The sequence below is a fragment of the Myxine glutinosa genome, chromosome 5 (genome assembly GCF_964187855.1).
Source record: "Myxine glutinosa chromosome 5, kmMyxGlut1.1, whole genome shotgun sequence".
Lineage (NCBI taxonomy): Eukaryota > Metazoa > Chordata > Myxini > Myxiniformes > Myxinidae > Myxine > Myxine glutinosa.
This window is the reverse complement of record NC_136265.1, coordinates 53,704,862-53,718,746: the sequence shown is the minus strand read 5'-3', so window position 1 is coordinate 53,718,746 and position 13,885 is coordinate 53,704,862. Positions and strand designations below refer to the sequence as shown.

At 50.3% G+C, this 13,885-nt stretch overlaps 1 protein-coding gene across 2 annotated transcripts in view; it reads left to right on the top strand.

The window, feature by feature from the left end:
• Positions 1–3,768: 3,768 nt before the first annotated feature.
• The window catches only part of LOC137427521 (protein BTG3), a 22,229-nt gene continuing 12,112 nt past the window's right edge, over positions 3,769–13,885 (top strand). Inside the window, exons 1-2 of one of the 2 annotated variants that reach the window (XM_078778071.1) lie at positions 3,769–4,169; positions 4,250–4,387. In XM_078778071.1, coding sequence (XP_078634197.1) covers positions 3,997–4,169; positions 4,250–4,387 — 311 coding nt within the window. In that variant the 5' untranslated portion in view covers positions 3,769–3,996. The remainder of the gene's footprint in view (positions 4,170–4,249; positions 4,388–13,885) is intronic. The other variant, XM_068117071.2, reaches the window with a different exon arrangement.

Below are 13,885 nucleotides of genomic sequence, written 5' to 3'. Positions count from 1 at the left end.
GTACATGTGAATGACATGAATGTACAATGTCCATGTGATTGACATGAATGTACAATGTACATGTGATTGACATGAATGTACAATGTACATGTGAATGACATGAATGTACAATGTACATGGAATGACATGAATGTACAATGTACATGTGATTGACATGAATGTACAATGTCCATGTGAATGTTATGAATGTACAATGTACATATGATTGACATGAATGTACAATGTACATGTGAATGGCATGAATGTACAATGTACATGTGATTGACATGAATGTACAATGTCCATGTGAATGTTATGAATGTACAATGTACATGTGAATGACATGAATTATTTTTTTTGTATACTGAATCGAGGCTCGTGAAAGAGCTAACATTTATTTCACAAACAAATCAACCAGACAAACAAAATATACAAAAAGAGGGAGCGGAAGACAAGATGGGGAGAGAAGGGGAAGCACACAACCACAACATTTGAGAGCAGGGAGAAGTGTGGGAGGGAGAGGGCTTGGGGGCAGGAGGCGTGGGAAGGGGAGGGGGGGAGGAGGGGGAGGGAGGAGGGAGGAGGGGGGAGGGGGGAGGGGGGAGGAGAGGGGGGAGGAGAGGGGGGAGGGGGAGGGATGGGAGGGGGAGAGGAGTGGGAGGGTGGGGGGAGGGAGGAGTGTGAGGGTGGGGGGAGGGAGGAGTGGGAGGGTGGGGGAGGGGGAGGTGGAGGGGGAGGGCGAGGGGGGTGGGGGAGGGGGAGGTGGAGGGGGAGGGCGAGGGGGGTGGGGGAGGTGGAGGGGGTGGGGGAGGTGGAGGGTGAGGGGAGGGGGAGGGGGAGGGGTGGGGGGAGGGGGAGGGGGGAAGGGTGGAGGGGAGGGGGAGAGGGGTAGGGAAGGGGTAGGACAGAAAGGAAGGGGTAGGGGGAAAGGGAGGAGCATGGGGGAAAGGGAGGGGGATGGGGAAGGGGTAGGACAGAAAGGAAGGGGTAGGGGGGAAAGGGAGGGGCATGGGGGAAAGGGAGGGGGAGGGGAGGGGAGGGGGAGAGGAGGATGTACAATGTACATATGATTGACATGAATGTACAATGTCCATGTTAATGTTATGAATGTACAATGTACATATGATTGACATGAATGTACAATGTACATGTGAATGACATGAATGGCCCAAACCGTGGTTCACATGCGTGTTGTCCGCGTACGTACGCAATTGGACGATTCGCTCTCCCGCCAACATCTCCCGCTCCCTCGTGTCCGTGATTCCTTTATCATGGTGTTGATCTTGTTTTATTACCTACGTCATCAAATGACGTGGATGGAGGTTACGTTTTCACCCCTGTCTGTTTGTCTGTATGTCTGTCTGTTAGCATGATACTTCAAAAATTTGTGGACGACATATGACAAAACTTGGTGGATGAGTTAGTTCTGTGACAAGAACAAGCCGATTCGATTTTGGTTCAGGTCCGAATCCAGATCCGACGATCAGGAGGATACAAAACGTAAACCGTTCAACCTGGCGGAGGTGTGTGCTCTTTAGTACCGTTATGGTTATTTGTAGAAAACGGATGATGGTAAAAAAAAAACAGAGTACCGACCACAGGATGTCTGCGTGCAGTGACGTAGGCTAAGAGCAACTGCATCATCAGCCGACTGTGACGTCAGAACACTTAAAATTAAGCTTGGGCAATGCACTCTGAGGACAGTGTGTGCATGTATGTGTGTGTGTAGGACGTAGGTGTGTGTGTGTGTTTGTGTGTGTGTGTGTGTGTGTGTAGGGATTTGTGTGTGTGTGTGTGTGTTTGTGTGTGTTTGTGTGTGTGTGTGTGTGTGTGTGTGTGTGTGTGTGTGTGTGTGTATGTATGTATGTGTAGGGCTTTGTGTGTGTGTGTGTGTGTGTATGTGTAGGGGTTTTGTGTGTGTGTGTGTGTGTAGGGGTTTTGTGTGTGTGTGTGTGTATGGATGTGTGTGTGTGCGTGTGTGTGTATGTGTGTGTGTGTGTATGTATGTGTAGGGGTTTTGTGTGTGCGTGTGTGTATGTGTAGGGGTTTTGTGTGTGTGTGTGTGTGTGTGTGTGTGTGTGTGTGTGTGTGTGTGTGTGTGTGTGTGTGTAGGGGTTTTGTGTGTGTGTGTGTGTGTGTGTGTACATATATATGTATATATAGTGTGTGTGTGTACAATCCTCCATTTACCTCACATTATTGCTCTTGATGTGAACAAGCTATGGGTCGATTCGATCCTCAATTTATGAAACCCGATGGATTTGAACGCGGCTCTTGCAGTTTGCGGTCACTATATACACCACCACACGAGATACAACAGGTAAATATAACAGGTAATCTGCCGGTTAATTATCAAAATATCGAGTGCAAATTTGGGATATGATTTCGGTGACGTTCCTAATTTATGACCAATAGTAATCAGCGCTCTGGTATTACCAATCGTTTCATCACACCTGATTCACCTGTATAACTCCGAATAGGTGTGTGGCCGACCTCAGAGTTAGTAATTGATCCCAATTGGGGCCCCATCCCCCAGAGAATCCAGTACAAAATCCTCCTCTTGACATACAAAGCCCTCCATAACCTGGCCCCATCCTACCTGGCTGACCTCCTCTCCAGACACACTCCCACCCGCAACCTCCGCTCTGCTGGTACCAACCTCCTGACCCCCTCCATCCGGACCAAATTCAGATCCTGGGGGGACAGGGCCTTCTCCATCGCTGCTCCCACCCTCTGGAACTCGCTACCTCACACCATCAGAGACTCCTCCTCACTCACCACATTCAAAACATCACTAAAGACCCACCTGTTCAACACTGCATTCAACATTCAACCCACAGCATCTAACCCCTGACTATCACTTCTCCTTCTCCCTCCTTTTGCTTTAAATATTTCCCTATTGATTCTTGTCTTTTTGCAATTGTTGTTTTCATGTATTGTTATGCATTATGTTTGCCACTCTGTCAAAGCGCCTTTGGGCTTCTGGAAAAACGCTATACAAAATAAATGAATTATTATTATTATTATTATCCCAACTCTGAGGTCGGCCACACACCTATTCGGAGTTATACAGGTGAATCAGGTGTGATGAAACGATTGGTAATACCAGAGCGCTGAACCCCCACCTGGGATGGGCGTGCGCAGGGTCCGACGGCGGTGTGACGTCACGCGCACTAACGTTCCGCCTCACGTGATCACGGTGCATCAGGTAATCTGTACAATGATAACGCGGTACATTTGTTTTGTTCCCGTTGTAATAGATTATAAAGAATGGGAAGTTCTATAATCCGCTAAAACTCCTCTTAAGGAAGTCCCCGACACCGAATCTCCAGCGATTTGGAACAAGGCGTTCGCGGGTCTCACGGCCAAGGTGTGGGTCACGACCCCGGGAACCACCTCCAATAACAGGTCAACAAGCTGGCATCTGGTCTCCATGACGACGCCTGCTCGGCCTGCATTAACAATCCCTCGAATGTTCGTTCACTCCACGTGCAATTCCAAGACCGTGTGTAAGCGTCGTACGTGACGTCATCCACGTGCGTGACGTCATCCCCGTTTGTCACATCTTGTTCCGCGATACATGAGAATGTACAAGCGGTGTTTTCCTGCTATTTTTTGGGACGGGTCGTACTGATTGTACGTCCCGTCGGCGCTTTCCCAAGACGTTATGACGTCACGAGTCCGCTTCTCAGCCGTTGTGAATCACACGCGGCTGGTCTTGTGCGCGTCATCCCTTCCACCGCATTCTGATTGGCTACCGCGCGATCCGTCGCGTCGTGATTGGTCGGCGTCGCCGCTGATACGAATTTTTGGAGGTTTCCCGAGAAACGCGAGGGGTTTCATTACGGGGGGTTACCGGACGAGGGAGCAAAAGGCGCGCGTTTACCTGGAGAGAGGACGCTACCGACTGCACATCGGTGTGCACCTGGATGAGTTTTTGTCAGAAGAAGTCGTGGATTGAAAAGGTGTTTTGAAGATCATTTCGAAGCTCATTGGTTCGGAACGTCCGCGGCAGTGATGAAGGAGGAGGTCGCGGCGGCGGTTTGTCTCATCGGACGTTTGGTTCGACGCGGCGGACGAATCGAACCCGAGTTCGTGGAACGTTTCTGCGCCGCTTTGGAGGACGCGCTGCGCGCCAGGTACGGCGGACACTGGTACCCGGAGAGGCCGAGCCGCGGACAGGCGTACAGGTGTGTAAGGCGCGCACATCCGGTGATTGCCGTGCTCGTGTCCCGTACGTGTTGGCCCGAACGCACGTACGTGTGTGCAGGTGTATCCGCTTGAACGGCCACCACCGTGCGGACCCGACGCTCCTCGCCGCCTGCCGGGAGAGCGGCGTACCTTATGCGGATCTCGCACTGCCCCGGGAGATCACGGTGTGGGTGGACCCGGCGGAGGTGTGCTGCAGGTACAACCGTTCGGCACGTGGGAAATACATACGGGTGGGGGGAAAGGGGTCAAGGTAGGTCTATACAACGGCATGGTTGTGGTGGTCACGTTGGCACCATGATGCTCCATGATGCAACACTCCACTCCTAATGACGTCCAGGATGGCCTGAAAGTTCCTTTCCCGTAAAGTTGGTAAATTCCTCGCACCCCCGCCCTCCACCGTCCCCCAATGTGAAGTACTGAGTGAACATTAAAACTTGTAAAGGACATTGAGAAGGACTTGCTGTACTGGGGACGGGTAACGGAACTTTCGGACCACCCTGTACTTTTATGATGCCAGTTCATGGTCACGTGGGGAATTCATCCGAACACTAGATGTCTTGAGCGTAACTACACAACCTCTGAATCAGCCACAGTGGGAGGGGGAGGGTTTCTGGGGGGACGGGGTGACAAATTGATGACTCGAATATGATTCATTTTGGTTAAAAACCCAAACACCTCCTGCGTGTGTGTGTCACGAACGATTTGTACCAACAGGAAATGATGGGAACCAGATACGGCCCTCCGAAACAATTCGGATCGTCGTCTTGGATTTCTACCCCGTGCTTGGTTTAAAAGAAAAGTCGAGTTTATGGGCCATCTATTTATTCCGTACGCAGATATCGCGGGATCTTTGACTCCGTCCTTCACTCGATACCCCACGCGTGCTCCCCGCCTGCCTTGTGTTCACGTGACCTTCCAAGCAGCTCTTTTTCATTCGCCGTTTTCCCTTCCTTCCTCTAAATTTCAATTTTACTCCCCCGCCCCAAGCAGGTAGACAGGTGAGCACTTACCTTGGTTTCACATCGGAGCCTCCATATGTGCAGAAAATATGGCAGATTTGAACTTCCCAACACGCCTATCGTTTACCACATACGCCTCCTCCCATAACTTAAGTTCCCCCTGAACTCTCGCTTTCCTCCACCATTCAACATTTCCTTATTTCCCCACATAGTCTGTGGGCCCAGACCTGAAATTTCACTTATCGGTACGACCTGGGGGGGGGGGGGGCATGGGGGGGGGACAATTATAGTTATGATTTTTTAATTGGTATATATCTGTAAATCATATTTTGATATGATAGCCATCCCACAGTAGTAGCTTATTGGTATACCTCCAAGTGGACTAGTATAACATAATAAGCACACAATAATACATATAATACCTTGAGTCTCCTTTTCCACACTCAACCACTCACACTTTGTCGATATATTTTGCTATTAATGTGGAAATTATGCAAGAATTGCAATGTAAAATTTTGTTGATTTTTATAAATTATGTGTTATTCCCCTGAAATATATTTTGGTGCCATGCACAGGCCCCATTTGAACTCGGTTGGCTTACACGATGTATCTAGGATACAAGAATGTATGAATGAATGAATGATCGTTTTAAGGCCATTTTCCCCGATAGAGCGGGGGTTAGCCTTGCGGGCCCCATGACAATCATCGTTCCCTGTTTGAGGCAATGTTTTTTTATGGCTGGATGCCCTTCCTGACGCCAACCCTTGGTCACCTCTTACGATGCGCAGGGATACGGTGTACCTATTCTAAGCCGGGGTACACACCGGGATCATTCATCCCAGCAAGCTGGTACTCAATTTGCCGACCTCGGAAGGATGACAGGCTGAGTCAACCCCCCTGGTGTTAATTCAGCGATCGATCGGGATTCGAACCCAGGATCCCAAGCCGGCACCCTAACCGCTAAGCCAACACCAGGCTTATACCAACAATACGCTTATACCAGGCAACACACTTATCTATCTATAATTCCAGTAATCTCTGTACGTTTGTACGTTTGTACGTTTGTCTGTCTGTGACCGCTGTTTCTCGACAACCACGGGTCCGATATACTTTTAACTTGCCAGGTATATTGCTGGGGACCCGAGGATGTGCCTTTTCAAGGTTTCATATTAATCGGACAATTACTTACCGAGCTATGTCCAAAAAACGATTCAACCAATCAGAGAGCAGCGAACGATCGCGTGTGCCGGCGTTGCGAATGGACCAAACCATTCCATGTAAATAGAGGGGGGGGTTCTGTGGTCGTTGCGAATGGACGAAACCATTTCATGTAAATAGAGGGGGGGGGGATTGTCACTGTACTCGCAAGCCGTTCGCCGTTCGCTTTGGCGTTGCGAATGGACCAAACCATTTCATGTAAATAGAGGGGGGGGGATATAATTTTAGATAGATATATAGTACGGGCATATATATAGTACGGGCATGCCCTAGTACTAACAATACAAGAATGTATGAAAAATGATTATTTTTCTTTCTCCAATAACCTAATAGATTGATATCTAAATTTTTCAGCAAACAAAGTTCAACAGATGTGTAATCATACTTCTGCGGGTTTTATACAAACTGCCAAATGATACTCACAACCATGTACTTATAAAATCCGTAACAGATACAAAGTCAAACAGATACACAAGTCACAAATGAATATCCCTGTTATTGTGTTAAAGCTTTAATAACTGAATGCCAACGCAGTACCCAGAAATAGGCAATGTTCTTGAAATTTCAATGATCGTGGATCACCATCACGGACTTTCAAGTTCATGATCCTCATCATCTGTATCAGTCCCCGAGATCCAGAGACTTCAACTGGCTGATTGTTGCATGTTTGTAGCTTACACATATCTGTACACTTCAGTCCATTGGTAAGGCATGTGCAATCAGGTATTTTGCATGAGCGTGCACACTTGCAGGAGAGAAGCTCCAACATGGCATCTGGTGCTGGTGAACCTCACATCCACTCAATGGCCAGCTTTCCATCCTAATCTGTGGTCCATCCACATCCTTGGGGGCTTGACACAAAGGGTTTACCTTGAAGGCTGCGCCTCCAAATAGCAGCTTGGTAATTGGCACGAAGGACATGCAGGAACAGACAATCTTCACAGGGTGGAAGTTGGCTGGATTCCACCTCGCCTCGTTTGGCACAAAATATTTGGTATCGCAACTCATTGACGTTACAGGTGTTGGTAGAAGGTACATACATGTGACATGTGATCTCTTGCAGCTTTTGAAACAGTTCTGTGGATACCTCCCATGACTGTCCAAGCTGACTGAAGGCCTCCTGATATGTCTTATTTAACTTCATTTGTTTCAACGCGATCATTTTCCCTCTGCCTGCAAACGCACCAACAGTATCACAACCAGTAAATGCATGAAGTCCAATCAGAGCTTCACATACACTGCCTCCCATTGATTGGGCTAGTTTGCTAATATCAATATAACGTGTCCGGTTTTTTGTTCCACACTTCTGATAAATAGGGGCTGGAATGTCTTTTTGTAGTCCAAGGCAAATTATGAGGACATCTGTATCTTCAGCAGTTACCACCACAATATAACATATTGAATCCTGGGTGAACTAGAACGAGAACGCCACTCAGTGGAGCGCATACCCCCGCCGTGGGTCGTTGGAATAGTACGATTTCACAAAAGTTTGAGGGAGTAGTTCAGTGACAACACAAGACAAGACAGACACTGCACAGATATATATATATATATATATACACGTACATATTGTCGCGTGACTACCCTTGGTGAACACCGTAGGGTAACACGGATGACCGATTGCGAGACTTTACACTCCCGAGGCGAAAACTCAATGGCGGATTCAAGCTCAACACAAAGTTAAACGCGCGGGAGGCCAGACGCAACGAGCTCCACAGCCTTATCTATTAAAATGAAACACCCAGGAAACTGCGTTCAAATATGTACAGAAAATAATATAAGGATTTATTATTGAAAAGTAATAACAGTGAAAAAAAAACACGCGCCGGTAATACTAATAACTAAATCGGGACGTCCCCACACGACTGATATCAAACACAAAACGAGGGAGATTAATTACGAAAAGAACACGTCACGTCGTTCAAAATGTACGCGGATTCGGGCTTATCTGGTCTTTCGTCGTCTTTGTGGCTGCCGTCCAACACCGCTCCTTTCGGCCCGATCGCACACCTCGCTCCAAGTTCCACGGCCCTCTGCGTCCGCCTCCAAGCGCCACCAGGCCTCGTCGGTCCAACGGCCCACACACACCACGAGCTCCTTTGCTCCAACGGTCCACCGCAGGGCTGCACGAAGCAACCAAAACCAAGTGCCAACTGCCAACTGCAACGAGCTGTGGTCACGAATGTTCAATGAACCGTGTCCTGTGCCAACTGCCACGAACTCTGGTACGGAACTGTAACAACGAACTCTGCGACTCAACTCAACTTCCGACTTGATCGCTCATCGACGTGTGTGTCCGTGTGTCTTGAAATGGCGTCCGACCGTCGCCTATATTGGTGGCCGATGACGTCACATTGGCGCACTCCTCAGTCAATCAAAGCCTCCCAACTCGCCCAGGTCACGCCCTCTGCGGCATGCGACTCCTGACATCTCCCGTCCGTGACCCCGCGGTCCTGGCATAACACGTGCCGGCCAGGTTTGTAGGCCTTTTGAGGTGTACACGGTGGCGGCCAATTATGGCGGTGTTTTTGACCTGGTTTCCTGCCAATTTAATACGAAGTCCTTGTCAGGGAAAGGGGATTATTTAATGTTGCGCTAAGGACCTAACTAATGTTTATGTGGTTTGCAGTGCCATAATGGACAAAGGTTTGACTACTAGGTGAGACTCACAGGGGCGTTACCTTTAATCCCTCACTATTTAACACTCGAATCTCCAGGTAGATCCACATTCATACATCTTACCCCGACAAACGCCTAGACATCAATAACTATTACATGTAGAGTCCCTGTCACGACAGCCGAATACCTACCTATTCAGATCTACCTAGCTCTAGATGTTGCATTACCAAATTCATAACACAGCCCCCCCCCTGGAACCGTAGCTCCTGCAAGGTTCACCGCAGGGCTACCATTCCAGCCTTAACACTTACTGTCACACACTTAATTAACCTATGAAATAAATCAGGAAGGGCTGTGGGAAGTGAGTCGGACTACCTACCTACACTTCCTTAACATGCTGAACCCCTTAACCATCATGCAAGTATGTACATCTTCTTCGTTGTTCCTGTGGAGGGAGGAAACAACAACACACAACACTAACTTAACCACAAAACTTAACCATCTTCCCGAACTCAAAACTCTAACCTTTGTACATACCCCGGTCTACAGACCGCGTCCCCCGGTGGATGCCACAAGACACAACCTTACCTGCGGGGCCATCCCCAATGCATCCCACTAAATTTCCACGGGCCCTGTCCAGATGTTACAGGTGAGTGACACGGCTCGGTGGATTTCGCCCACATTCATGCAACACAGACCCCTTAACCACTCATTCTCATTCCATAGGTCATCAAGGCATTTCAAAAATCAACAAAGCACTTATTTCAATACACCCCCTGCAGGACCATGGCATTGATGTCATTCACGTGTGTGTGCATTCCTCAACTAGGCAGCGGGGAGGTACCGCACAAAAGATGGTGGGGGCGCATCAGGCTGTGGTGCCCGCAGTCCCAAAAACAAGTCAACCGACTTACAAATTCCTTGCCCCCCCCCCCCTTTACCTCTTGGCCCCGTGACAGCCCAACAGCCCCTTTCCGCCGTTACCTCGCCGGTGAGGGTCTCCACACACACCAGGCTCCTTTGCCTCCTGCTTTCGCGCAGCAACACGGGTCACCGGGGGACTTCCTCACCCCGCGGCGCCCAACCAGACCCTCCACCGACGAGCTCCAATTTCCAGTTACCACCGGCTGCCAGGGGTAATTGCCGCAGAGGGGGGCCCGCAGGCATCGCTCCTCAGAGCTTGCTCTGTACCTGCGGACACACACACCTTCCCCACCCACAAGACCCCAAAACACACTTCCTCCCCCACTGCCATTCAATTCTCCACACAACTCAGCACAATTCAGTACAATTCCATAGATGGTGTAAAAGGTGTTACAAGGCTTGCCATGGCCTGCTACATGTGAAATTCCCCCAGTTCACATTTAAACCATCACATCTTCCCAAAAGCACATTTCCAAAAGCACAATTATCACCCCTCATTATCTCCAATAATCATCACTCACTCTCCAGGTTCCACTCTCACGACCACATCAAAACACCTAACCACAATACAAAAACATACGCCACCCACAAGACACTGTGGCTCCCATTCCATCCCCTCACCGGCCATGTCATCACTCACACCCGCCTCCCAACTCCAAATTACATGTCCCCAATTTCCCAAAGCAAATCCTGAAGCCTGGGACAGTACTCCTCAAAACACTCACCTCAAGTGCAGGTAGTTGCAGGTTGGTCAGGTTCAAAGTGCAATCCACCCACAATTCCCAAAATTTCACATTGGGCCTACCAAATCCTTCCAGATTTCTCTTTTGTCCCCACTACACTGGCAGGTATGTGGATCCGCATCCAACGGTGATCATCGCTACACAACTACCTACAGCCACGTCAGCTCTGCACCTCTACCGTGCAAGGGTCACCGGGACAAGGTGAGCAGTCAAAACGCCAACATGGCCCATGAGTGTCCATAAGGGTGCGACCCACCATCCATCCTTCGGCCCCCCTGCGAGGAACACAGCTGCAGCAGCCCCAGCTGGCCAATGTGGTGAGCACTTGCTGCCACAACACACACTACCGCACACACAACCTCGGCCCTGGGGGGCACGGTCGCAGTGCGTGGCATCCCTACAGCCACGTCCCCTGCACCTCCCCATCATCCCCCAGTCCGACTACAGAACTGCAGCCCCCCAGTGCTCACCCACACTTGACCACACCAAGGTCCAGTCAACAGCCATGCTCCACCAGGAGACTCACCCAGAAGACATGGTCCACACACCTCGGACATGCACAGCACCACGTTGACCCTCAGGCTACACAACTGCATCCCCAGGATCCCGCGTCCCAAATATCAGCACAGTTGCCCCCGCAACCAGTTGAAAGCTGTGTCTTACTACCCTATTAATTTCATCACAGCCTCCAACACTTTGGTCTACACACCTGGATCAATAATGGCGTCACTGTACAGTGTCCACCATGGCATTTCAAAATCCACCCTTAAATTTCCATCTAACCCACAGATTACCCATGCCAACCATTTGTCACATTTCACTAACCTCACCAAAGAAGGATGCTTTGCCATACACATGCCAGCCGAGCATGGCCCATATGCTCGGCTCGTTACACATCTCCCGATTCACATCCCCATGGCTCTCTTCCCAACCCGAGAGTCCATAAATCATAACGGAGCATCTGTGGAAGGTCACTCACACCATCACGTTCCACAGATGCCCCAATGGTTGTCTGGCAGGCTATCTCCATCCCTGTCCATTCGGTTTGACCCGCGTCCATAGACCAACCACCATGCCAGGTCACCACATGCTGGTTGTCCCAGAGTCTCAGGGAGAGGGTGTCAGGTCGCATGCCCGGGTGATCACTACATCAGGCCCAAGCTGGCCATCTGCGGTGCCACCACCAAAGCGCGACCCACAACACCTCCCCCTAGTGGTCCTCAATAAATGCCAACCCAGGCTTGAGAAACCACCTCGGACCCCTCTGGAGGTCTTAACCCCCACCAGGGTCCGGTGACCCTGCCGGCCCGAGCCACCAGCTCGGACGGCGCCCCGATGGACAAGGGACGCCACACTCCACCAGACCCCCCGTGGGACCCAGGTCGTACCTCGACACCCAAGGCTGGACCCCACGTCCAAATCTCGCCATCACAGCCCCCCAGCTGGCTGGCATACCCAAATTTTGAAAGGGGCAACTTTGGCCCGAGGCCATCACCCATGACCTCGCCATGTCCAAATCCCGCAGCCCGGGGACCAATCCCAACCATGGCTGCTCCAAATCAATTTCCCATTGTAATTTTATTTTACAAATTTTCATTCCCACTGCCAAACCGCAGCTGCAGGGAACAACCTCTACCACCGGTTGTTCTGCCCCTCCCTGCAGTTGATCCAAATTCCCTACAGGGACCAAATCTCCAGAAGCTCTATCTCCCGATCCTCCAAGATCCAAATCCAGCCCGGAGCCAACACACTCCCCCAACTGGTTGTCCAATTTTGGAGCCTCTGTTTCCAAATAGCAGTGTACAGTGAGCGTCCCCTCGGTCATTCCAACCACCTCCTCGGACCAACTCACCTCTTCCCCCAGACTCCTTTGGGCCTGAACAAGCTCTACCTCCATGGGACTGTCACAGGTCTCCAGCCGCTGGATCAAATCATCCTCATCATTACAAATCATTCCTGGCCCCGCCAGGCTTTGATCAATATCCCCAATAAATACCCGGTCCGGCTCTATCGCATGGACCCCCAAAAACTCTACCCCCTCTTGCTCCGCACCACCGCCCTGGTGCTGCACAATTCCAAATTCATCCCCCGGTTGGGGTGTTGTGACATCCACACGGTCCCGATAAACAACCAGGCCAGAATGTGGGAAACATTCCCCATTACAACTCTCACATTCCAAATTTCCCTCCCCGCTCACCTGTGGACTCTCCACGTTTACCTGCAGGCATTCCCCCTCTACCTGTACACATTCCCCATCCACCTGTGGACATTCCCCATCCACCTGTGGACATTCCCCATCCACCTGTGGACCTGCGGTCTCCCCATTTACTTCAATTGCCATTCCCTGTGCAATTCCCAATTTTGCCATTCCCGGCTCCTGAGCCCCGTGCACATCTGCATGGGCCGTACTCTCTCCTGTTCCCAATCTAGCTTCCCCCCGTTCCGATTCAATTTTTGCCACCTTTGGCTTCTCCTGTGCCCCCAATTTTTCACTCCGAGCCCTCGCTTCGTCCCTCATTATCCCCATTTGGCCCTCTAATCGCTCACCCTGAGCATCCATCCGGTTCCCCAATCGCTCACTCTGAGCCCTCATGTCTCCCCGAATTTCTGCAAGGTTTCGCTCACCCTCGGCCCTCTGAGCATTTATTAAATTTACTATGGTCTGGAGATCTATCGGGGCCGTCCCACCGGCGGGGAAAGTTCCAACGCTATCCTCCTTATCCCCCATTTCCGGCTCATTCCCGACGCTGACGGAGGCCTCGCTGCGCACCTCCATTTCGTCGACCTCCGACATCCGCCTTTCGGAAGGTTGTTTCCCGCGCGCGTATTTATTTTAATACCAAAAACACAATTAATTTGACGAAGACGCGATATCGCGCTCCGTATGCCCAATTGATTATTAAATTTCTCCGCCTCGCCTATACAAATTTTTCGTTCGAACGTCGGACGCAATGTACGCCCGACCGTGTCGATGTCTCGCCGCGGACAAAAAAATTTGTCCGACGGGTTCAAATCCCACTCCTGACACCACTTGTCGCGTGACTACCCTTGGTGAACACCGTAGGGTAACACGGATGACCGATTGCGAGACTTTACACTCCCGAGGCGAAAACTCAATGGCGGATTCAAGCTCAACACAAAGTTAAACGCGCGGGAGGCCAGACGCAACGAGCTCCACAGCCTTATCTATTAAAATGAAACACCCAGGAAACTGCGTTCAAATATGTACAG